A 26,279-nucleotide genomic window follows, 5' to 3' on the forward strand; every position below is an offset into this window, starting at 1 on the left:
CACATTTTTAGCCAGTCTTAATTTGTTCTTCGATTTTCACTACAAAATTCTTAAGGGCAATAGTTGTTTTCTTTTGTTTTTACATCCCCCACAATGCCAAAACAGTGTCACACATAAAGCAATATTTTAAATGAATTCTAGCCTTATCTTTAAAAAGCATATTTATTTCAGCCTTAGGTGGAGAGGGAGTTCTGCTATAGAGATGCTGTGGGATTCAGGGGAAAAAAATAACAACCCTTTAATTCTGTATTTTAACAAGAGAAAAGAACTAATCATAATTTAGTCTCATTCTGACCAATTAAAATAATATGAGTATATTGTATGAAATAAAAGAATATTTATCTCAAGGTTTGAATCTTCATATATTACTATACATCTACTTCCAAATTCAAAGAGGGAGACATCAAAGACCATTGTAGACTGGAATTGGATACTTCATTATCTGAATAATTACCACTAAGAGAATAAAAATAAACACACTTCTGATAAATTCTCATTGCCTGGTGGAAAGGCCAAATGCAATTCTAGCCTGGGGTCAAATTTTTGCTTATAAAGTTATTTTTCTGTGTTAAACTGAAAAAAAAAAAAAAGAAACAAAAGGGATTGTCTGATATTCATACTCCAATATTCAATACAGGCCCAATCATGCAAGATATGTTTAAATCTTTAACACCTAAGGAAGATGAACTAAGCTTTAATGTCGTATTTAAGAAAAAAGCAGTTGTCACTAATGAGGTATAATAGACTTTCCATCTTCCTTGACAAGGTCAGTTGCCAAAATCATTTTGTTTCATCATGCTATAACAGATTTTTAGTGCACATATCAAAACTCTGACCTAACAAATGGTATGCAAAAGGATAAAAATGGCATTTACTCTTATAAATTTGCAAATATTTTGTGCTTAATGGCACTGTTATAATAGGATTTACAATTAGAAAATCTCAATGAGGTGTTTTAAAATCTAATTTAAAACACATAAGCAACAAAGTTAAAAATGCCTCAACAATTATGTTGGTTCGGGTACCCAGTTCAAATTGAGTAATTTCTGAACATTATATAACTTAGGTGAGTTTGCTTTTTAAGAAATCAAGATTAAAATGTTACAATTTAAGTAAATAAATGCTGAATTACGAAAGGGATGCAAAAAAGTACTTTTCTACATTGTTTAAACACAATCCTTTATGATTCTAATGATAATTTTCCATAATAACTGAATAAAAGAATAAGTTGAATCTGAAGTATGCATGGGCATACAAATGGGAGAATGATTTCTGTATGAGCTCAGTGTAATTATACAACCTAGGCTTGATTTCTAAAGACAATTGAGTCCCCTTTTCTTTTTAGCTATAAACAACTTGCTGTATGACATGTAATGCAAAACGGTATTTTGGGAGATTTCAAACATTTATAATCCACAGGAAAAATACTCAACACTCCTACATTATTTTTTCAAGCCCACAATAGTGCAGTCTTTCAGCTATAAAGTCAGAAGCCAGTTATAAAACCAGTACTTTTCCACTAGAGTTACTTGTGGGGCGGGGAAGGGGACGTTCAGCACTGCAAACGTTAGGGTCTAAAATAAGATCATTGCAAGGAGTTACTACAACACTTGCACTGCCAGCACTGTCATGGCAACAATGAACTAGCTAGGAGAATGCTCTTTTAACTTTCAAAGCTAATCTTGAGTCTATTGCTCATGGAAATATACCAAATTTTCTTTTAGGCAGTGCATTAAAGAAATCATCTTACTAGGAATCTCTTAACATAAAAATAAGCCTTTTATACACCATATTTCCAGGATCACAGTCCACAGACTCCTTGCGATCAGGCAACTTTTATAATGACAACACAATGAAAATTATACACCACAGTGAAATGTGAAGATTCAGTAGGGTTCAAATGCAATTTCAACATGGGTCAAGGTTTAAATAAGAATTTGATATGCAACTTAATAACATCTGAGAATGTGGTTTCCCCTAGAAAAGTTTTAAGTTTTACCTTGAAGGAAAATAATTTGGGAAAGAAAGTAATATATTTTCACTGTTAGGAATCTTAACGTTAAATTTTTATTCAGATAATGAGGTACAATGTTGGAAAGCACAGACTCTTGAGTCTCACAGCCTGGGTTTTAAACCTGACTCCTCCTGTTACAGATTGAGCATCTCTAATCCAAAAATCCCAAATCCCAAATGCTCCAAAGTCTGAAACATTTTGAGAACTGACACGACACCCCAAGTAGAAAAATTCCACACACAAGTACTTAATACAGACTATTTCATGCACAAAATTATTCAAAGTATTGCATAAAAATTACCTTCAGATTATGTGATAAGGTATATATAAAACAGACCTATTTTGTGTTTAGATTTGGGTTACGTCCTAAAGATATCTCATTATACATATGCAAATATTCCAAAATCAAAAAAAAAAAAAAATCTGAAATCTGAAACACTTCTGGTCCCAAGCATTTTGTTCTGTTTTGAAACAGGGCCTCCCTCTGTTGCCTAGACTGGAGTGCAGTGGTGCAATCTTGACTTACTGCAGCCTTGACCTCCTGGGCTCAAGCAATCCTCCTACTTTAGCCTCCCAAGTAGCTGGGACCACAGGCATGCACCACCATGCCCAGCTAATGTTTGTATTTTTTGTAGAGATGAGGTCTCACTATGTTGCCCAAGCAGGTGTTGAATTCTAGGCTCAAGCAATCCAACAAAACCCTGGGATCACAGGTGTGAGCCACGGTGCCCAGCCTGGTCTTAAGCATTTTGGATAAGACATATTCAACTTGCATCAGCTATGATAACCTGGGCAAGTTTTTAACCCATCTGGGCCTTGTTTTTTCTTGACAGATAAAATGGGAATAAAAATATCTACCCATACAATGTTGGGAAGGTTGAATGAATTATTACATGAAAAGGGCTAAGGGTTAGGTGTGGCATACAGAATGCCTTTTCTTCTTATTTTCAAAAGCATACAGACTGCTAATGGCTCTTTAACACAACTTGATTCCAATCCCATGGCACATTTTAAAGCAGACAGGAAAGTCTGGCGCCACCTCTGCCCCTCCCCTCCTATCCACCCCAAGTCACAGAAGACAAAAGAGCAGGCATGGGAGCTCAGCAGGAGCCCCAAAGACACCTGCCACATACTACCAAGCAAATTCAACCTTGCTTAGTTCCTTTCTTCTAAATTATATCGGGCTGTCTAATACAGAAAGCACCGTTTTGAAGACTTTCTGCTTAATATGTCAAGCTCCCATTGGGGGAAGCACAGTAGAAACACTGATAGGGCAGCTCTAATGTCCTCATTAGACTGTCAAGGAAAGAAACTTCTGTAGTAGATAACTTGCTTGGAGTACTAGACATGAATCAACCAGGAGCAGAGTATTTGGTTGCCTACTGGCAATACCGGCATACAAACAATCACTTGCTTTCCTCTATTATGTGTCCCTGAAGACATGTTGAAAGTTAAATGTTTATAAGTGAAATAAGAGACTAACACAGTGTAAGGGAAATCCAGTTCCCAGAGAGCTAAAACAATATTTATAAAATCCTTATAGTTCCTAGAGGCACTATTTCCCCTAGGACCAATGAACCTTCAAAGTAGCTTAAAACTTTCTCAGTTGCCTGGAGACTTGGGGGCTCTAAGGGCATATAGTGCTAGAGGGCTCAACTTCCTATCTCTTCCCCTAGAGGAAGGAGGCAGAATAGAATACTAAGTACTTACATTCACTGAGTGCTTACTGGGTCCCAGTAAGCATTGCTCATAACTCTGTAAGGGAACTGAGGCTTAAGGAGGTTATGTAACTTGCCCAGTCACACAGTTTGGTAGAGCAGGACTTAAACCCGGTCTGACTAACTTCACAGCCCATGGTCTTGACCATTATCCTCCAATACTGTCCAGGTACTGAAGCACAAACTTTGGCCGTGGGCCTCTCCATGTGCACTTGATCACCTGGATGATCCATGCAGCTGCCTCTCTGCAACCTCTCCCTGCTGGTGCCATGCTGGCATACCAGAATGATGCCAGACTCCAATGAAGGGCTGGTTGCTCCAGATCTGCTGTCACTTTGGGCAACTACTAACACTTACACTGGGGCAGTGGAAACCTAAGACACGATGTATTAAAATGGAATTTAATGTACAAAAGGCAATTAGGGATTTTCAATACATGTGGATAAAGTGCGGGATGTATGAAAGTCAATCACATAAAAATCAAGCCTATCCATTTATAAACTAATGGCAGTTTCAAGTTTGACTCATTAGATGGAAGACCTAGATCAAATGCATCATTATCATCACCATCACAATCATGATCAATATTTGTTGTGCACTTACTATGTGTTAGGCTTACTTCTACATGCTTTACACGTTCAAATAATTCTCCAACCCACTGTATGAAGTATTATTATTCTCATTTTACAGATAAGTAAACAAAGGTTCAAAGAGTTTATTCATAGTTAAATTTGTACAGTATACTAAAGTTTACAAAATGGTTTACCAATGTCATCTCTTAATTTTTAGAACCATAGCACAAGGGAGATAATAAAATGTCAATTACTAGATGAGGAAACTGAGACTGTAGAGGTTAATTTATTCATGAGCACATGGCCGGTAAGAAAATTCAACATGATCTTTACACCATTCTGAAGTAAGATCTCTAGACAAAGTGAGACTCTGGATACTTAGAATAGATGGTTAGGAAATAAAGTAAACCAGAAATAAAAAGTTTCTTTTGTTTTTTAAAGTATAACCTTTATTAAACTTAAGTGAAATATATAGCCTTTTCTTTCCCATGTCAAAAAATAGATAAGTATAGGGTTTGGCAGATAGCAGGTACACACACATACACAAATCTAATGAATGAAATGAGAAGAAATGATTCATTAGGTTCAATAGTAAAATTTACATTGTCTCAATAAAATTTCAGTTTTTCATACTCAGAATGACTGTCATCAACAAAGGTCATATGTTATAATTTAAGTCAGTCAATGTATACCTTAACCTGTTCAATGAGAAAGTAGATCATCTTAATTTGAGGTATAATCACTATCAATGACTTTGAGAGATCTTACACTGTGAGAAAACCTGTCTCCCTAACATCTAAATTACTTTTTACTTTTGAAAGGCTTCTCTTAAATATGTCCTTCGGTACCATTGAACATATCACTCTACCACTATTTTGCAAGGCTCAGTTTTTATCACATGATTGGAAGAATTTCTTGCTGTGTTTAGGCTATGAATAGCATTTGAAAAATTACTCAGTTATAATTATAGACAGCTAACACCTGCCAACTAGCTAGAAAATGAAATCATGTAAAATTTAAAGACAAGTGTGCAGTGCTCGTCAAACACAGAGGTATCAAAACAGTAAATGCTCACTTTTAGAAAGGTAAACTAAGATTCTAATTAGACTTTACTGAATATTACAATAAAAGTAATAAACTATCCTCGCCATATGGTTAATTTTTCAAGGCATATATATTTGTCAGCTTGCCAATTTAAACAACTTTTAAGTTAAAATACTAAATACTATTCACTAAATGAATATGTATATTCAATAAATGATTAAATATACATATTAAAGTTTATTTGGGTAATATAAACCACAAAGCTCATGTCATAATTTTTTTTCCCTTTAGTATTGTTTAAAAGCTTAGGAATTAGGCCAGGCACAGTGGCTCACGCCTGTAATCCCAGCACTTTGCGAGGCCGAGGCAGGCGGTTCACTTGAGGTCAGGGGTTGGAAACCAGCCTGGCCAACATGGTGAAACCCCACCTCTACTAAAAATATAGCTGGGTGTCGTGGTGGGCGCCTGTATTCCCAGCCACTTGGGAGGCTGAGGCAGGAGAATCATTTGAACCCTGAGGGGGAGGCTGCAGTGAGCTGAAATTACGCCATTGCACTCCAGCCTGGGCAACAAGAGCGAAAGTCTGTCTCAAAACAAAAACAAAACAAAAGAAAATAAAACAAAGAAACAAAAAATAAATAAAAGCTTAGGAATTGTCCTAAGGTGATTTTATAATAAATAAAAGAATTTACAATTCTAAGAAGACCTCTAACTTTTAAAATTAAAAATAAGGTAATATTTATGTAAAATATAAAGCTAAAAGTATCTAGTTTTTCCAAGGTAATTCCCTATTTCATTACAATCTATCAGATTTCTTCATATAAAAGACATTAGAACATAAGAAGACAGATAATTATCATGTTGCCAAATTTAACATGAATTTTTTTGTTATGAACTAAAGGTTGTTTTTAATCTATTTATTTGAAAAGTGTGCCACAAACTGTGAGTCTACCTGTAATAGATTTTAATAATAAAATACCAACTGGGAAAATCTAATAAATGCTCCTAATAGTCACCCTACAGAAACTCTCAAAGTATCTCCAGTGAAAAAAGCACTTTTAAAAAAACAAGCATCTTTTAAGTTTTTTTTTTCTTTTATACAGTTACTTTATGGTACATGTATCTTTACTGACACTGGCTTAACTTGGTGTAACAACCAACAGGAAAAAAAAAAGCATAAAAATAATGTTCCCATAGTGTGACTATCTAGCTAAGGTTTTCACACCTAAATTTCTAGTGTGTCAATGCCCCTAGAAATACAATCACTGGCCAGGCGCGGTGGCTCATGCCTGTAATCCCAGCACTTCGGGAAGCCAGGGCAGGCGGATCACAAGGTGAGGAAATCGAGACCATCCTGGCTATCACGGTGAAATCCCATCTCTACTAAAAACACAAAAAATTAGCCAGGCGTGGTGGCAGGCGCCTGCAGTCCCAGCTACTTGGGAGGCTGAGGCAGGAGAATGGCGTGAACCCGGGAGGCGGAGCTTGCAGTGAGCTGAGATCGCGCCACTGCACTCCAGCCTGGGCGACAGTGAGACTCCATCACACACACACACACACACACACACACACACACACACACACACACACACACACACACACACACACACACACACACACACACACACACACACACAAAGAAATACATTCACCAAATATTCTGAAGAATCCTTGAAATCTGATTTCCTGAGTATATTATGCCAGCCTAATTAAAGTACTAAGTAATTTCTCTAAGGTCATTTCAAATCTTTCTCACTTAATGTAGTAAATGTGAGCTAGAAACAATGTGTCCAAGTAAACCCTATTTTCCACTGACTTCTATTTAAAAATTTAGATATTTTACCATGGTGTGAAAAAATAAACTGATTTGAGAAATTCTGACAAAATAGAGATTAGAATTGGTGGCAAAGCTTGCTTGGTGCTGATGCACTTCCAGCAGCACTTTCATCCTTCTAAGCACTTTAAGCATGCTGCCCTCCCTGACCAGCATCAACTCTGTTCTTCCACAAATTCTAAGATTTTTCTCATGTCTATGGTTCCTTCCAGTCCATGCTAATTTGCTGCAACATAAACACTGCCTATTTTTAAATTAGAAAATTCTTCATGATTAATACATAACCCGAAGTAGTGCCCATTTTATTAAAATTTTAAGTGATTAAGAATCCTGTATTATGCCGGGTGTGGTGGCTCACACCTGCAATCCCAGCACTTTGGGAAGCCAAGGCAGGCAGACCACTTAAGGTCAGGAGTTCAAGACCAGCCTGGCCAACATGGTGAAACCCCATCTCTACTAAAAACTAGCTGGGTGTGGTGGTGCATACCTGTAATCCCAGCTACTCGGGAGGCTGAGGCAGGGAGAACTGCTTGAAACCGGGAGGTGGAGATTGCAGACAGCCAAGATCATGCCACTGCACTCCAGCCTGGGCAACAGAGTGAGACTCCATCTCAAAAAACAAAAAGAATCCTTTATTATACCCAAGATTCCACAGCTACTTTCTGTTAGACCAAAGTTTCAATAATCCCTAAGTTAGCAGTTTGAATTATAAATTACCTATTCAAATGGTAAAAAGATATTTTGCAAATTTCTAATGGCTTATCAAAAGAAAAATAAATATAACTCTAAACAAAGACAACAGCACACCTACTTTCTAATTCTTTTAGTTCATGAATGGTCTGCACATACAGCACTTTAAGGACATAAAGTGTTGAAAATGAGAAAAAATTCTAATTAAGCCATTGTTTTAGAGGATCCTTTATGATGTCATGAACAACCCATGATCTTAAAGTAAAATTTACTATGCAAGTGTTTAACATCTTTGTACAAAATGCTATATCCCATTTGTAAACAAAATAACTATGTTAGAAAAATATTTTTTAAATGAATCAGTTTTTTTTTTTTTTTTTTGAGACGGAGTCTCGCTCTGTCGCCCAGGCTGGAGTGCAGTGGCGCGCTCTCGGCTCACTGCAAGCTCCGCCTCCCGGGTTCACGCCATTCTCCTGCCTCAGCCTCTCCGAGTAGCTGGGACTACAGGCGCCCGCCACTACGCCCGGCTAATTTTTTTTGTATTTTTAGTAGAGACGGGGTTTCACCGTGGTCTCGATCTCCTGACCTCGTGATCCGCCCGCCTCGGCCTCCCAAAGTGCTGGGATTACAAGCGTGAGCCACCGCGCCCGGCCTGAATCAGTTTTTTTCATGTTAGAGGCCACTGGGGGCACTGCAACAGGAATAAAATAGATGAAATCAGGCCGGGCACAGTGGCTCATGTCCGTAATCCCAGCACTTTGGGAGGCCAAGGCGGGTGGATCACAAGGTCAGGAGTTCAAGACCAGCCTGGCCAACATGGTGAAACCCTGTCTCCTCTAAGAATAGAAAAATTAGCTGGGCGTGGTGGCACCCACCTGTAATCCCAGCTACTCAGGAGGCTGAGGCAGGAGAATCGCTTGAACCCGGGAGGCAGAGGTTGCAGTGAGCCAAGATCGCGCCACTGCACTACAGCCTGGGCGACAGAGCGAGACAGTATCTCAAAATAAATAAATAAATAAATAAATAAATAAATAAATAAATAAAAATAAATAAAATAAAATAGACGAAATCTGAAAACATAAAGAGTATTGTTAATTTTGATCTTTCTGAAGAGTCAAAACATAGGACAGGACGTATTTATATATTATAAAGAAGATACTGAGTACAGATAGTACAGATATGATTCCTCCTATAAGTCAGAAAGTTAAAAAAAATTGGCTATGTCTTCAAACAATTTAGAAAAAAAAAAGTCAAAGATTTGCCTTCGATTTCTTCACATTCTTTGTCCAAAGAAGGACAGAAAGCCTGAGAATAAAGAATATTCTCTGAGCCTCAAAAGCAAGGAAGGAAAGTGGTCAAAGACAGGAATGAGAGGAGGCAATGAGAAGCCACAAGGCTTACTGAGGGAAAGGGACCGAGTTCGCAATGTATCAATAAAATAAGAAAGGCCAGAAAATAGTGGTGTGGAAGAGAGAAGCTTAGTGTAAATATTGAAAGAAGACTCTCATATTTGCTATGATATCTAAGAGTCAGCAGTGAATGTTTGACATGCACTACCTTAGACTTTTGGCTCTCACTAAATGGCAGTTAAAAAAAAATCAAAACAAAACAATCATTTAAAAAGACCAAATCTGCTTCTAGAATGTCTCCAATCTGTTATATTTTATAGCCCCACTATAAATGAATTAAGTATGCTTCTAATCTAATCAGATCCAAATTATAAATAGACCAAGTGATATATTATCTAGTTAGATACACATGCAGTTTTAATGGAAGCCTCTAATTAGGCCTGACTGCCTTCTGTCCTGCTTCTCCTCATGGAGAAGTTTTCTGTTCAAGTGATGGGGTGGGGCGGAGGGGGGCGGTCTCCTGGTCCTTAGGGGCTGAATGCTGATTAGTCCAAACCAAAAATAGAAATGCCCAATTTCCTCATCAATGACTGGCTTAGAAAAGGGCATGTGACCCAATCCCAGTCAATAGAAACTGAGAGGAAGTCTGCTAGAGGGTTTCTGGGAAAGCTTTTCTTCCCTGAGAGTGAGACATGTGGGAAGAAACTCTTTTCTTCTTAGCTGCAGATAGTCATGTCTGCGCATGGTGCCTGGAATAGCATGCTGTAGGAATGGAGACATCATTTGCTATGCTGAGGAAGGAGAACAAAAAAAGAAAGCAGACAAGTAATGTAGTTGAGCCAATGAATCAATCAAGGTTGGAACTGCCAACCCCCAGACTTATTATGTGAAATAATAAATTTATTGTTAAATTTTCAATCTATTTATTACTCAATTGGATAGCAACTAGATACCGCAACTCCAACTGTAACTCTAACAGCTATAAATGTGCATCCTACCCAGCAACGAAAATTTCATTTCTCCTGGAGGTGGGGGGGTAATAATCACTTTACTAAATGAAAGCCTCCTCCACCCCACTTACCAAAGATAAATATTTTGTTGCTTATTCTAAATTTTCTATCTTAAGCCAATTTACTTTCAGACAATATTGATTGCTGGCAAACTTATGAAAATGACCAAATGACCATTCTTGGAAAAGTACTTGGCTATTCTGGATAGGCCTCAAAATCTTTGGTACATATGTGTTCTCATATTTTCCTCCCTAATCACATGTATCATCAAGACTATAGTTCACCAGTAGACTATATTAGTAAAGCGGGACAGTATTAATACTCCCATTCCTTTGTTTAGAGAATCAAGAGTATCAAAAGGTATAATTCTTCTTTTTAAAGTTTCTTTAAAAACCCAGTATAAAGCCTTGGATGAGAATAGAAAACCTTCTTCAAAAGCAGGAAGCAACTCTTACTGATCTTCAAGTCCCAAGTACAGTGCCTGCCTGGCCCAGAATATTTCTCAAAAATGTGAATACATTTAAACATGCTGATGTGGAATCAGTAAATTGAGAACTGGGGTATAAACAAAACATGCTATCTCCTAATGTGTCCTTTTTTTTTTTTTTTTTCTTTAACAGATTAACTATTTGGAATTGAATTCATTCTACCACCTTGTCATCATTTCTCCCTTGCCAACTATAGCCCTCTGAGCTGACCTATAGCAATTAAGGGCTTTCAGGGGCAGCTGCAGAAATTGCATATGCACCACAGCTTTTGCTGCTTTACTAATGAATAACAGAAAGCATTATGGTGTGCTACATTTGAATTAATATTTGCTTTCTCACGTGAGGCTGACGCTAAAATGGTAGGCAGTGAAGCTGGAGACGTAAGTGAAAGCCAGATAATGCTAGGTACTATGTGACATTAAGAGGTTTAAATTCAATTCTATTCTAAAGGGCTTTTGCCAGTAAAGTTACATAGATTTTCATTTTAGATAAATGGCTCTACAGCTATATGGAGGATAGATATAAAAGTGGAGGGTGAGTTTAATCTGGAGAAGGAGACACAGCAATGACAGAACTAGAACAGTGGTATCGGGGGCAGAAATTCATTTAGGAGCTATTTCTACTTGGATGTCTCATAGGCAACTTAAACTTAACATATCTAAGACAGCAGTCATTTTTCCCCTAAATTGACCCCCTGCCACTCTTTTGTCTCAGAAAACAATTGCACAATTCACCAAGTACCTCAAGCCAAAAGCTTCAGAGCCATGCTTAATTTTGTTATTTTCCTCATCTTCTAAATCCAACTAAATACTATATCCTGTGGTTTCTAACTCCTTGATATCTACCAGACCCATTTTAATTTTTCCCACTCCCTCTTGCCCTACCTCACATCCTAGTCCACTATCACTTTTGTCATAGGCTAGGAGGACAACCTCCTAATTGATGTCACACATCCACTTTTGACCATGGAAATCCATTCTCTAGAGTGATCCTTCTGACACACTATCAATCACTACTCTACCTTGCTCAAAATCCCCCAGTGACTTCCACTATTTCTATGATAAAGTCCACAACCCTTAAATAGCCTATAAGCCCCTCTGGGATCTGGTTTCTGCCTAGTAATAGCAGGCATACCTAACATTAACTGAGCATTTATATGCTAGGCACTGTGCTATGCTTTGCAAACATCATTTATTTTATTCTCACAGCAACACTGTGAGGCAGGAACCATAAGCATCATGCTCATTTTGCAGATGAGGAAACTGAATCAAGGAGAGATTATGTAACTTATTCAAAGTTGTAGAGCTAATAAAGTACAGTCCCACACTGTGTTAACATTTCAGCTGATGACGGACCCCCATATGCAACAGTGGCCTCATAAGATTACACACTTGACCCTTGAACAACAAGGGGGTAAGGGGGCCAACTCTCCACACAGTTGAAAATCTGTGTATAAGTTTTGACTTCCTCCAAACTTAGCCAACAATAGCCTACTGTTGACTGGAAACCTTGTTGACTGGAAACCTTACTGATAATATAAACAGTCAATTAACACATATTTTGTATGTTATACATATTATATACTGTATTCTTACAATAAAATAAGCTAGAGAAAAGAAAATGTTATTAAGAAAATCATAATGAAGAGATCATATATTTACCATTCATTAAATGGATGTGGATAATCATAAAGATCTTCATTCTTATGGTCTTACTCTGAGTACACTGTGGAGAAGGATCAAGAGGAGGGGTTGGTCTTGTTATCTCAGGGGTGATAGAGGTGGAATAGGCGGAAGGAGAGGCAGAAGAGGCAGGCACACTCGTGTAACTTGTTTGTTTGAAACAGGGTTTTGCTCTGTCGCCAGAGGGCTGGACGGCAATGACACAATCTCAGCTCACTGCAACCTTGAACTCTTGGGCTCAAGCGATCCTCCTGCCTTACCCTCCTGAGTAGCTGGTACTACAGGTGTGCTCCACTGCACCCAGCTAATTTTTTTTTCTTAACTTTTTGTAGAGATGGGTCTTGCTGTGTTGTCCAGGCTGGTCTCCAACTCCTGACCTCAAGCGATCTTTCCACCTCAGCCTTCCAAAGTGCTGGGATTACAGGTGTGAGCCACCCCACCCAACTTATTTATACTAACTTCTATTGAAAAAACAATCTTCCTATAAGTGGACTCATGCAGTTCAAACCTATGCTGTTCAAGGGTCAGTTGTAATTCTATATTATTACTCTACCTTTTCTATGTTTAGATACACAAATACTTACCATTGCATTACAATTGCCAAAGCGTATTCAGTACAGTGACATGCTGTACGGGTTTGTAGCCTAGAAACAACAGGCTATATACCACATAGCCTAGGTGTGTAGTATCTAGGTTTGTGTGATTTCACCCTATGATGTTCTCACAAATATGATACCGACTAACGATGCATTTCTCAGAGCGTATCACCGTCATTAAATGACACATGACAGTATCGGAGCCAGGTCTGCCAAACTCCAGAGTATGTCCTCTTAAGCTATTCATGCCACCCTCGAACTGTCTGCCCCAGCCATATTGCATTACTTTCAGCTCCTAGAACTCATCTGCTCTCCTTGTCATGAGGCCTTCATACATACCGTTCCCTATGTCCGGAATGTCCCCTCACAAATCTCACCTTTACATGGATAATATTTATTCATTTATCATGTCTCTGCTTAAATGTCATTGCCTCAGGAAAGCTTTCCCTTACTATCTAAAATTAAATTTTATATTTGTTTACTTCTTTATGGTCTGTTTCCCTTTGGTATGATGTCAAAATTGTTACCACTTGTCCTCAGTTCTCAGAATGACATTCAGCAGGAGTTCAATAAACATTTGTTGCATAACTGCAAGCATAAATGAATGATGCTGGGGTGGAAACTCCCTAAACTGAAAACTTCATCTATTCAGACTACTGATGAAAAACAGAAAGAAAGAAAGTATAAATTTGTTCATCCAATAGATATTTATTTAGTAGCTTCCAGGACCCAGCCAGTACTCTTAAGAACTCACAGCCTTCCTATGGGAGACAGACACATAAGCATGTGCTTATAACACAATATAAGTAAATTGCCTGTTATAATTGTACAATAGATGCAGAGATGGAAAAAAAGAGTATAAGTCTATAGGGAACGTTCCCAGGAAATTCTTGAGTCCTTTTGCAGGATGAAAGAGTCTTGAAATATATATCGCATAGTCTATGTATTTCACTTATGAAAGGGAGAGGAGCATCTACTATATATACCAGAGTACTTTACATCTCATTTAATTCCCACAAGAGCTCTGTGTTGTTATTCCCATTTTACAAATGTGGAAATCCAAGCTAAGAAAGGTCAAGGAATTTGCCCAAGGTTACAGGCAAGGACATTAATAAAGGAGTGGAATTTGAGCCCAACTCTGACTCCAGTACCCATTTATTTATCATTATATTGAAGTCCTTTGATACTATGCTCCCCAGAGCCTGCCTACTTTTATTTTCAATATAACTCTTAACACAATTGGTTATCTGGTTTCCCACTCTAATATAAATTAAGCAGCAAAATGAAAGATCAGGAAGAGACCAAAGTCAAGTATCCTTACGGCAAAGGAAAGAACAGAAAAACTATAAAAATTACACACAAAAATATAAAAACTAATGGATCATATAGTCAGTCCTCCACCCTTTGCTGCACAACAATATTTGATATGCATAATGATGACCCCATTATGGACAAAAATGGTTGTTATAGTCACTACAGTCTAGAAGATAGAGAAATAACTTTTTGTGTTTCAAAGGGTAAACTTCAGTTACCTAGCATACTAATTCCTCTCTGGTAACTCTGAATTGTAACAATTGTTTCCAAAGTGTTAGTGAGAAGAAATATCCCAAGATCTTAAATAGAGTCTTCATTTTGTGGATATTATTTTTCTGTTGCTTTAAACTAAATTCATGCCAGTATATAAAAACTGTCAGTTTTAACTTACATAGTTACCCAAGTACATTTAAAATTTTAAAAACCTCTCATACAGGACTTTGGACAACACACGTGGATTGAGAAATGTAAAGATTGACAAGCATATATAAGGTGTTACTGAATATTATCAACATCTAAAAACTTAAAAAAAAAAGTCTTCTAAGACACCTTGTAATAAAACAGGATAAATTATGAACAAAATGGAGGAAAAACTATAATATTTTTAACCTGCTGCACTCATATCTTAAATAGCTACACATGTGAAAAAGAAACAATTCAGGCAAACACAGAGAAAGCTGGTTGAGTAATTTGCCATAAAAGTGTTTCTATCAAATACCCCACCTGGGTCCACCTTTTCAACATGAAGATGTTAGCTTCTTTTAAGATAGGTTTTTATTATTTTATATAATTCTCTTCTTGAAAAAAGAGAGGTTGCATTTAGAGAACACATCCTGGTTTGTTTTGTTTTTAAAAATAAGAGAAAATTATTCCACCAATTATCTTGAACAGGCTAAGAAACATTTAATATCCTTTATCATTTTAGAGGCTTTTAAATGTGAGCCTTTCCACTCAGAACACTGTGACAATGTGAAAAAACACACTGGCTACATTTCCCAACAACATGTAAAAAGAAATATAAGGAAAACCAAGTGTTTACTTGGAATTAACTGTAGTTTTCATATATTCTTCCAGGAGCAAAGCAGTTTCTGCCTAAAACTCTCTAGAAAAACACTACTTGTTTACTTACAGAACACTAATTTAAAGATGTAAACTCATAATCAAAGTTTAATAACAACCTAATAGAAACAAACACAACGTGAATAATGGCAAGTAAAATTTAACTGTACTAGGGAGAGAGTTGTATTTAAAATGCTCTTCCTTACCTGGATGCTCTTCAGAATAAACTCACTTTTCTCTCTCACATCTTTGAAGGGACACCTCTTAGAAAGCATAAGCAGATGAGCAAGTAGCTTATTCAACCCATCCGAAGACTCGGTATTTGAAAGCCCGTCTGATGGACGATGAGGTGTTTCTTTCATCGAACGAAGATACTCGGTTTTCCTCAAAATGGTTTGCCTAATGTTTTCCAGTGCTGTCTCCCTAGTAGTTGAATCTCTACTGCAGAGTCCATCCCATCTCACTTCATTCTCTCCTTCAGCCATGACAATAGTTTTTCCTTTGCGGTCTTCAGTTACCTTTCAGCATGCCCCAAAAAATCACTTTGTATTTTTAAAATGAAAAATGTAAAAATAAAATGAGAGAAATCAAATCGTCATGAAAACACACATCTGGGTGACATTTGGAACCACTGGTGCCTTCAGCCGATCTACAAGCTAGATCACCCTCTCACCCTCTCCTTGTACACGAAAGGGCAGTCTTCTTTCTGGAAAAACAAAGTGGGAAAGTTGCAACCTTGCAGCGCTGGCTTTGGTGGGCAGAGAATTTCGGGGAAGCGTTCTCCTCCGTCTCGCGGGGTCAGTGGATATCCTCACGTTGTGGAGCTGTCAAATCCGTGCTCTGCCCCAAAAGGCTGGTAACAGTTGAACGCCCTCCAGCCATTCGGGGCTTTTTTGTCTGTGCAGCCACCGGTTTCTCTCCAGCGTTCCCACCCCGCCCCTCCTCCGACACCAGTCCCCGCCCTCCGCAGCTCCTCCCAGCGCCTCAGCAGCCGGCCGCACGCCGGCAGGCAAGGCTCGCCGAACCCTGGCCCACTGGCCGCAGCGGCCGGAGGCTTGGGCGCTGTCGGAGGGCGGGCAGTCTCGGGCAGCCGCAGTCTCGGCGGGCGGCGGTGAAAAAAAGCGTCCCCAGCCCCGCCAATTCGAGACCCCCGGGAAGACGCTACTTCTCCGATCCCTGGGCCCTCGCCCACCACCGCCAAGCCAGAGGGCACAGGGCGGCCCTGGCAATCCTCGAGCGCCAGGCTGGGCCGCGGAGCTGGCGGGGCGGCGGGACCCGAGGCGCAAAGCCCGCCCTTCGCCCAGCCCCATCGGTGGGGATCAGCCCAGAGGGCGGGAGCAGGGAGGGGAGACGGGGTCCTCACTCCCAGCCCCTCCCCTTTCTCCGCCCGGCACAAACCGGGAGCCGCCCCGGCCCCGGCGCCTTCTTCCCCGCCTAGGCAGACGCGACCCGCCGAGGCAAAGCCATAGGAAAAAGCCCCGCCCTCTGGCAGTCTACCTCCGGACCCCAAGTGCGCCGCGCGCGGCTGCCAGCCGCTCTCGGCTGCTACGCATGCGTGACTGCGAACTGGGCCAAGCGCCTCCGGAGGCGCTAAGCTTGCGCCCTGAGGCGGTTTCCGTTCCCGGACGTTTGGAGTCTGTCGTGGAGGAGGGGAAGGAAAAAGTAAGGCGTAGAAGTACACTGAGACTTCGTCACACATAAAACAAGCAGGACTAAGAAAGAGGGCGCGAAGGGACTCCTGGAAGAAATTGAGTCTACATTTAAGATCACCCTAAAATTAGTGACGGCCTCTTTATTACTCCAAACCCCAGATTTAAGTCGGTAGGACGTCTTCGCGTTGACTTGTGGGGAATGTAGTTTTGATGCCGGCGCGTTTTGTTTGCGACAGAAACTACAACCCCCCCCAGGGGCCACCGCGACGTTGCCTGTGGGTGCCCGCGAACCAACGGTTAGCGGTGTCAGGGGCTGACTGAGAGCGTCTGCTTGGTAAGCACTGTAAGCTGGGTTGTCACCTTTCCTTGACAGGGTTTTTCCTTCCTCCATTTCCTCTGGGATTTTGGAGACAAAGCCATCTAGGGTGGCCTCCCTTAGTCCAAGGACTTTTTCCAGTGACTTTCGTGGGAAGGACTAGTCCAGCTGCCCAAGCGCGGGGTGTGGTGGGTGAGGCAAGGATTTGGGATCCTGATCCCAAGGGTCGCATGGAGCGGCCTAAGTAAGGCCAAGAAGGAAGGATGCTGTGGAAACTGGAGCTTCGCGCTGCCGCCTCTGCTTCCGCCCTTTTCTGTGGACACACGCGGGGTGAATTTGGGATCTCTGCGCATTTGCACCTTTGTTTGCCTTTGCTTAGGGATGTTCTGGGCCTTATTTGCTCAGTCAAATGAAATCCTAGGCAGGGCTTTGAAAGCAAGTTGTCAAATCCATCTCGTAAAAGAATCCCCAGTATTCCTAGATAGGAATTCTTGCAGGCTTTAAGGATACCGCATGCAAAAGAAAGCAAAACCATAAAAGTCTCCAAAACTTAGTCGACTTTTTCAAAAGATTAAGTCATCTGCTTAAAATTACAGTTTGCTTTTAAAAAGTTATTATTTGAGAAAAGTCGAGGTTTGAACCACCATCAGTAGACTGATAATCGGTGTAGATTTTAATTCTTTACATTGCAGAATTGCATTGCACTAAATTATAAAAATTTCATCTTGCTAGTCACTGAGTATACAACAATGAAAAAGACAGTCTTACTAGTTAGAGGAACTAGTTGTTAGACATACAGTTACAATAATATATGATATCACTGAGATGTCTAGGAGGAGATGACTTAGTCCAATCTTGAAAAGTCAGGGAAATCTTCATCCCAGGGGAAATGAAGAACAAAAGAACAGCATATGCTAAGGCCCAGAGTGAAGGGTACTTTCAGGAAACGTCAGTAAGCCACATCATGCATACTTGGCGGTGTGGGGTGGGAAGGGAAGGGTGCTTTTTGTGTATTGATGTACTTTGAAGCTACAAAGAGACAGGTATTGTGAATTCTTTACATCTTTTCTGTAAGTGAGCTATTTTTGAATAGATGCATAGTTCTGATTAATTGGTCTAATTTCAAAAGCCTTGTTACATTCTAACACTTCTAGTTTGAATCTGAATTTTAAAAAGGGAATAACTTATGAGTGTGATTGAGAAAGCACAACAAAAACCATTCCGTTTTCATCTCCTTTTTTGGGATCTTCATCCTCTATCCAGCCCATAAAGGGTCGGGTAGTTTCTTAAGGCTGGGTGCCTTTTTATGCTGTAGTTAAATTTGATCTCATGTATACCCATGGCTTCACCAACACCTATGACTCTCAAATGAATAGCTCCATTCAGCTTCACCTCTCACCTTTCATAATATCTCTTGGATATTTCTTCTTGGATATCTCAAAAGCATCTCAAACTCAACATACCTAAAACCAAATACATAGTTATCTCTTATGAATCTAATTCTTTTTCAGTGTTCCTTATTTCAGCAAAGGACACTACTATACATCTACTTGTGAAAATTTGAAAGCTAAACATTGTTCTTTATTTCTTCTTGCCCTTCATACTTCTATGGCCAAATTATTACCAAGTTCTGCCAACCTTATCTCCCAAAATATCCTTCAAATACATTTTTCTCTCCACCTGTCTTCAAACTGCGATAATCTCTCAAGACCACTACTACAGTAGCAATTATTCACAATGCCCCTCCTCCATTAGTTCTCCATTATAGCTGCCAGAATGATTTTTTGAAACTGCAGATCTGATCAGATTTTCTCTTGGTTAAAACTATTCAATGGTGTCCTACTACTGTTAAAGACAAAACTCCTTTATAAAGCCTGACATCATCTGGTACTCTTTCAGATTAACTTCATATACTGCTCTCCAGATCAGCCATACAGACCATTTTTCAGTCATTGATTCTCATATTCCATTTCACCCACGCATTTACTCAACAAATCTCTGTTGAGTGCCTTTTATATAACAGGACATTGAAGATACAGCATTGACCACAATATATAAAAATTCCCACTGTCATAGAGCTTGCATTCTACTGAGGAGAGATAGTAAATAAATACGTAGAACACTTAGTAAATGAAATGAAGACAAATGCAGTGGGGAATAAAACAACTTGGGAAGGGGAATGGGGAGTGCCAGGATGTGAGGGGCAAGGTTAACTTTTAAATAAGGTGGTTAGAAAAGACCTAATCCAGAAGGGGACAATTGAGGAGATATGAAGTAGGGGAGGGAATAAACCATGTAGATGCCTGGGCAAATAGCATTCTAATGAAGAGAATTAGTGCAAAGGCCTTGGGCAGGAGCCTGAGTGCACATTTGAGAAATAGCAAGAAGGCTAATGTGGCTGGAGCACAATGAGTACAAAGAGGAGAATAACGTGAGGTCACAGAGAAAGGAAGTAATGGTAGGAGAACATGCAGGTGACTGAAAGGACTAACATTTTTAATTGGGTTGGGAAAGCATTGGAGAGTTTTGCGCAGATGAGGGCATGATCTGACTTTTTAAAAATGACTACTTCTCTCTCTCTCTCTCTCTCTCTCTGTCTTGACAGAGTTTTGCTCTTGTTGCCCAGGCTGGAGTGCAATAGGACAATCTTGGCTCACTGCAACCTCCACCTCCCAAGTTTAAGTGATTCTTCGTCCTCGGCCTCCCAAGTAGCTGGGATTACAGGCATGCACCAACATACCTGGCTAATTTTGTATATTTAGTAGAGACAGGGTTTCACCATGTTGGTCAGGCTGGTCTTGAATTCCTGACCTCAAGTGATCCATCCACCTCAGCCTCGCAAAGTGCTGGATTACAGGCGTGAGCCACCGTGCCCGGCCTCTTTCTTTTTTCCTGAGACAAGAGTCTCACTATGTCACCCAGGCTGGAGTGTAGTCATAGCTCACTGCATCCTTGAACTCCTGGGCTCAAGTAATCCTCCCACCTCAGTCTCCCAGGTAGTTGGGACTATAGGCACATGCCAACAAGCCCAGGTAATTTTGTATTTTTCCTTTTTTTTTTGACTGAAATTATATAAAAGTGGAGATAATTTTTGTCTTTTTGTAGAGACAGGGTCTCACTGTGTTGCCCAGGCTGGTCTTGAACTCCTCAAGTGATTGCCTCAAGTGATCCTTCTGCCTCAGCCTCCCAAAGTGCTAGGATTAGAGGCATAAGCCACTGCAACTGGCCTGAAGTGAATATTTCTTTTAAATTGTGTTGAGCATAGACCATGGGGAAGCAAGGGTGGAAGCAGAGAGACTGGTTAGGAAACTAAAATAATAATCCAGGTGAGAGAATCTGGATACATTTTGATAGTATAGCCAACAGATTTTGCTGACAGATTGTGTGAGAGTAAGAATCAAAAATGGCTTCAAAGTTTCTAACCTGAGTAACTAGAATGGAGGAAGTGCCATTTACTGTTATGGGAAAGTTTGCAGATTTGTGAATGGGAGAGAGAGGAAAGGTTGGTATTTTAGCTTGGCCATGTTAAGTTTGAGATGCCTCTAAGAAATTCACATTGAGATGTGGAGGTGGAGGAGGCAGTTGAATGAATGAGTCCAGAAGTGAGGAGAAAGATCTGGCAATAGATATAATTTTGGGCTTTATAGTAGTGTTTTGATGGCAGTTGTTGATATCACCAAAAGTGATATTCTATGGAGTTTGGGTGGATTTGGAGTTCTCTGCAAAGGTGACTGTGAAGGAGCAGCCAGTGAGCAGAGGAAAACCCACTGTTCAGTAGGTGTTCTAGAAGCAAAATGAAGAAAGTGATTAAGGAGGAAGGAAAAATAAGTTATGTTAAATGTTGCTGTAGGTCAAATGAGATGAGGATTCATAATTGACCAGTACATTTAGCAACATGGAGGTCATTGGGATCTTGATAAGAAACTTTTGGTGGAGTAAAGTGTACAAAAGCCAGATGGGTACTTTTATTTATTTTTATTTTTATTTATTTATTTATTTATTTATTTATTTATTTATTTATTTATTTTGAGAAGGAGTTTTTGCTCTTGTTACCCAGGCTGGAGTGCAGTGGTGCTATCTCGGCTCACTGCAAGCTCCGCCTCCCGAGTTCAAGTGATTCTCCTGCCTCAGCCTCCTGAGTAGCTGGGACGACAGACACCCGCCACCATGCCCGGCTAATTTTTGTATTTTTAGTAGAGACAGGGTTTCACCATGTTGGGCAGGATGGTCTCGATCTCCTGACCTTGTGATCTGCCCGCCTCAGCCTCCCAAAGTGCTGGGATTACAGGCATGAGCCACCGCGCCCAGCAATGGGTACTTTTATTTAGTAGAGTATGGGAGACAGCGAGTATGGATGCAGCACTCTTTTACTGTGTTCTTTGTCCAGATTGTTCTAGCCTGTCTTTGACTCCTCTTCCTGCAGGTCTTTGCTCAAATAATCATTTTCTCAGAGGTGTCCCTGATCTAATTAAATACTCTTCTTGTAAATAGACCTATTGCACCGTAAACCTTGAGTTGCTCTTACGTTACAAATTAGTTTTGCAGTTGTGCCATGATTTGATTAAAGTGTGTTTATTTCAGTAGAGCTTAAGCACACAAGAGGAACTACTGTGCTTGTTTTTGTTCATCATCTTATCTCTACCTCTGAGTACAGTGCCTGGTACCTAGTACAAACTTAGTAAATGTGTGATGCAAGAATAAAGGAATGAATGAATGGAAGAATGATATAATGCCACAGAACTTTCAAAGGTATGGCATATTTATCTATCATTTACAAAAACACAAAGTAATTAATGGATGAACGAGGGTACATTATAATAAAAACATCTTAGAAAGTTCGTCCTAATAAAAATAAAGCCGGGCACGGTGGCTTATGCCTATAATCCTAGCACTTTGGGAGGCTGAGGCGGGCCTATCACTTGAGGTCAGGAGTTTGAGACCAGCTCGGCCAACATGGTGAAACCCCGTCTCTACTGAAAATACATAAATTAGCCAGGCATGGTGGTGGGCGCCTGTAATTCCAGCTACTCGGGAGGCTGAGGCAGGAGAATCGCTTGAACCCAGGAGGCAGAGGTTGCAGTGAGCTGAGATCGTTCCGCTGCACTCTAGCCTGGGTGACAGAGTGAGATTGTCTCAAAAAAAAAAAAAAAAGAAGGAGAAAGAAAGAAAGCTTACAGAATCTGTAGCTTAGGAAATGTAATTACTGGTCACATGAAATTTTATTTAATGTGATACAGTTTCACATTGTTTAATTCAGAGTTCTTATATTCATAATGTCTGCCTTTTGGCTGGGCAGGTGGCTCACACCTGTAATCCTAGCACTTTGGGAGGCCGAGGCAGGCGGATCACCTGAGGTCAGAAGTTCAAGACCATCCTGGCCAACATGGTGTAACTCCATCTCTACTAAAAGTACAAAAATTAACCGGGCATGATGGCGCACGCCTCTAGTCCCAACTACTCAGGAGGCTGAGGCAGGTGAATCACCTGAGCCCGGGAGGCAGAGGTTGCAGTGAGCCAAGATCGCACCACTGCACTCCAGTCTGGGCGACAGAGTATGACTCTGTCTTAGGAAAAAAAAAAAAAAGTCTGCCCTTTTTGCTGCAACATATCAATAGATGTTATGGAATTTAGAAGAACTTCTTTAGATCAGTACATTTTCACAGTTACATTTTAGAAGAGTAATTAATTAGGGAACAGATATTGAGAAATTTTGCTAACTTTGGCCATGGACCATGGAATCATGCAGTATGTTGCCTTTTAGACTGGCTCCTTTACTTAGCAATGTGCATTTATAGTTATTTTATGTCTTTATATGTATGGCTTGAGAGCTAATTTGTTTTTATCACTGAAAAATAATCCATTGTATGGATATATCACAGTTTGCTTATTCACCTTTTGAAGGACATCTTAATTGCTTGCAGTTTTTATCAATTATGAATCAAGTGTCCTAAAAATTTATGTGCAGGCTTTTTCTGGGTATAAGTTTTTAACTCATCTAGGAATGTGATTGCTGGGTCTCAGATGACCCTATGTTTAGCTTTGTAAGAAACTCACAGCTGTTTTTCTTTTTTTTTTTTTTGAGACAGAGTCTCGCTCTTTCGCCCAGGCTGGACTGCAGTGGCGCTATCTTGGCTCACCGCAAGCTCCGCTCCCGGGTTCACACCATTCTCCTGCCTCAGCCTCCTGAGTAGCTGGGATTACAGGTGCCCACCACCGCGCCCAGCTAATTCTTTGTATTTTTAGTAGAGACGGGGTTTCACTGTGTTAGCCAAGATGGTCTCGATCTCCTGACCTCGTGATCCGCCCGCCTCGGCCTCCCAAAGTGTTGGGATTACAGGCGTGAGCCACCGCGCCCGGCCACACAGCTGTTTTTCAAAGCAGCAGTACTATTTTCTGTTTCCCACCAATGAATGAGAGTTCCTGTTGCGCCCCACCTTTGCCAGGATTTGGTGGTATCAGTGTTTTGGACTTTAGTTGTTCTAATAGGTATGTAATGGTATCTCATTATTGTTTTAATTGGTGATTCCCCAATGACATATGTTGAGCATCTTTTCATATGCCTATTTGCTGCCTGTATATCATGTTTGGTGAGGTGTCTTTTCAGATCTTTTGTCCATTTTTAAATTATTATTACTGTTGAGTGTTTTTGTTTTTTAGAGGCAGGGTCTCGCTAGGTCACCCAGGTTGGAGTGCAGTGGTGCTTTCATAGATCACTGTAACCTCAAACCCCTTGGCTCAAGCAGTCCTGCCTCAGCCTCCGAAGTAGCTAGAACTACAGGCATGCACCTCCATGCCCAGCTTACTATTGAGTTTTAAGAGTGCTTTGTATATTTTGGACACACAAGTCCTATATCAGACCTGCATTTTGCAAATATTTTCTCCAAGTCTGTGGCTTGTCTTTTCATTCTCTTAATAGTGTCTTTGCAAAGCAGAAATTTTTAATTTTAGTGAAGTCCAGCTTTCATGTATCATGCTTTTGGTGTTGTAGCTAAAAAGTCATTGCCATACCCAGGGTCATTTAGATTTTCTCCTGTTTTCCAGAACTTTTATAGCTTTGTGTTTTGCATATAGGTTTATGATCCATTTTTTAGTTTTTTTTTTTGTAAAAGGTATAAGGTCTATGCCTAGATTTATATTTTTATTAATAAAGTTTCTGCTGGATCTGAAATTATTTTGATGAATAATATTAAAAGGTGAAAAACTTTTTTTTAAAGACCATTATGCTGAATCTGTACAACTATATTGGTGCCATTCTTCAAAACTGTTCCTTGAGAAAGAGACCTGAAGTCAGCCTAAAGATGAGGCCAGGGAGAACTTTATCTGGAATGTATCAGGAAACCGGACTAACAGTTCCATTTTAGTTATCTGTTGTCAGCATGTGCAGTTGGCTGAGTGCTGTAAGTGAAAATTGTTAGGAAGGCTTTCTACAATTAAGAATATTATTCTTCAATTGAATTACCTTGTTACTTGTCTACATTGCCGGGGTTTTTGTGTTTGTTTGTTTTTGTTTTTTGCTACTTTTTTGCCTAGTCTTACAAGGTTGCAAAAATCAACCTGTGATTTTTCCACAATAGTTTGACCCTTCTCTACAATGAAACACAGAAGCCATGTAAACTTAAAATATCTCTTTCTATGATAACTGACTTCAACTTAAGTTTTTAAAGGAAATTATACTAATTATTTACTATATAGTAGCATAAGCAGTTTTGCCTCTAAATGCTTCCTTAGTTTTTCTTTTGGCTTGTTGAAAAATGTCTTGTCAACCAAGTACTGTATGTGTACTTTTATGTGTGGGGTGTATGTGTATTGCCCAAATAAATCATAAAGGCTCTTAAATTTGAATCTGTATATTTTATTTTTAAGTTTTCCTTAACAAGATCGATTTGAATTCCTTAACAAGATTGATTTGAATGATATTCTTTTCAGCCCTTCAAAAACGTATTTTCTGAAACACTGTCATACATACTATTCTCAAAATACCATCCCCCTTTTTTCTATGTTATTTTGGTTCCATCTTTCAGGAATAAATGAGTAAACCACTTAAATCAAGTTCACTCTTCAGTATTTTCTCCAGTTTTTCTGTGTTTGGTGTCTCCAAATTTACTGTAGTATGCTTTGAATGACTAAATCTCTAGTATTTCTGACATATATTAATGGATAGATTTTTAAAAACCAATAATTGCTGAATCTATATTCATTTTGCTCTTCTTGAAAGATTTGTGAGCCAACTCTAGCAATATACGCTATTGAATTTTATAAACCAATCTCACTACTGACTTTATTCTTATTTTTCTACTTATTTTCCTTATCCACATTTTACATGAATATATACATATATAGGGGTAAGATATTAAAATTATATGTCATTTTTAAAAGCATTACATATTTCAAACAAAAAATAAGAGTAACAAAATAAATACCCTTTTAAACTACCCCTTGGAATGAACAAATGTTAACATTTTACCTACTTTGCTTTAGTTTTTTTTTTTTTTCAATGAAATAAAATATCACATAGGTTGTGAAAGTGCTCTTGGCACAGTCATATATTGTCTTTGTCTTTTAAAAAATGTTACATAGAAGATATCTTACTATCTGTAACTTGCTTTCTGTTTTACTCAATATATTTTCAGAGCTTATCTGTGTTGCTAAATGTAGATCTTGTTTTTAAATTTTTTTTTTTATTATTATACTTCAGGGTTTTAGGGTACATGTGCACAATGTGCAGGTTTGTTACATATGTATCCATGTGCCATGTTGATTTCCTGCACCCATTAACTCGCCATTTAGCATTAGGTGTATCTCCTAATGCTGTCCCTCCCCCCTCCCCCCACCCCACAACAGTCCCCGGAGTGTGATGTTCCCCTTCCTGTGTCCATGAGTTCTCATTGTTCAATTCCCACCTATGAGTGAGAACATGCGGTGTTTGGTTTTTTGTCCTTGC

General features: G+C 39.4%; 2 protein-coding genes across 8 annotated transcripts in view; one reads left to right on the top strand and one right to left on the bottom strand.

Moving 5' to 3' along the window:
* The window catches only part of SESN1 (sestrin 1), a 125,121-nt gene extending 108,861 nt beyond the window's left edge, over positions 1 to 16,260 (bottom strand). For both annotated transcript variants that reach the window (XM_058435456.1, XM_032156213.2), the window contains exon 1: positions 15,577 to 16,260. In XM_058435456.1, coding sequence (XP_058291439.1) covers positions 15,577 to 15,855 — 279 coding nt within the window. In that variant the 5' untranslated portion in view covers positions 15,856 to 16,260. The remainder of the gene's footprint in view (positions 1 to 15,576) is intronic.
* A 711-nt stretch (positions 16,261 to 16,971) lies between these two features.
* Positions 16,972 to 26,279, top strand: part of CEP57L1 (centrosomal protein 57 like 1) — an 83,326-nt gene continuing 74,018 nt past the window's right edge. For 2 of the 6 annotated variants that reach the window (XM_058435457.1, XM_058435461.1), the window contains exon 1: positions 16,976 to 17,032. The gene's annotated coding sequence lies outside the window, so the exon portion shown is untranslated. Of the gene's footprint in view, positions 17,033 to 17,098; positions 17,357 to 26,279 lie in introns of those variants that run through there. The other 4 variants (XM_058435458.1, XM_032156249.2, XM_058435459.1 and 1 more) reach the window with 3 other exon arrangements.

This window comes from Hylobates moloch, unplaced genomic scaffold (assembly GCF_009828535.3).
Source record: "Hylobates moloch isolate HMO894 unplaced genomic scaffold, HMol_V3 SCAFFOLD_2, whole genome shotgun sequence".
Taxonomy (NCBI): domain Eukaryota; kingdom Metazoa; phylum Chordata; class Mammalia; order Primates; family Hylobatidae; genus Hylobates; species Hylobates moloch.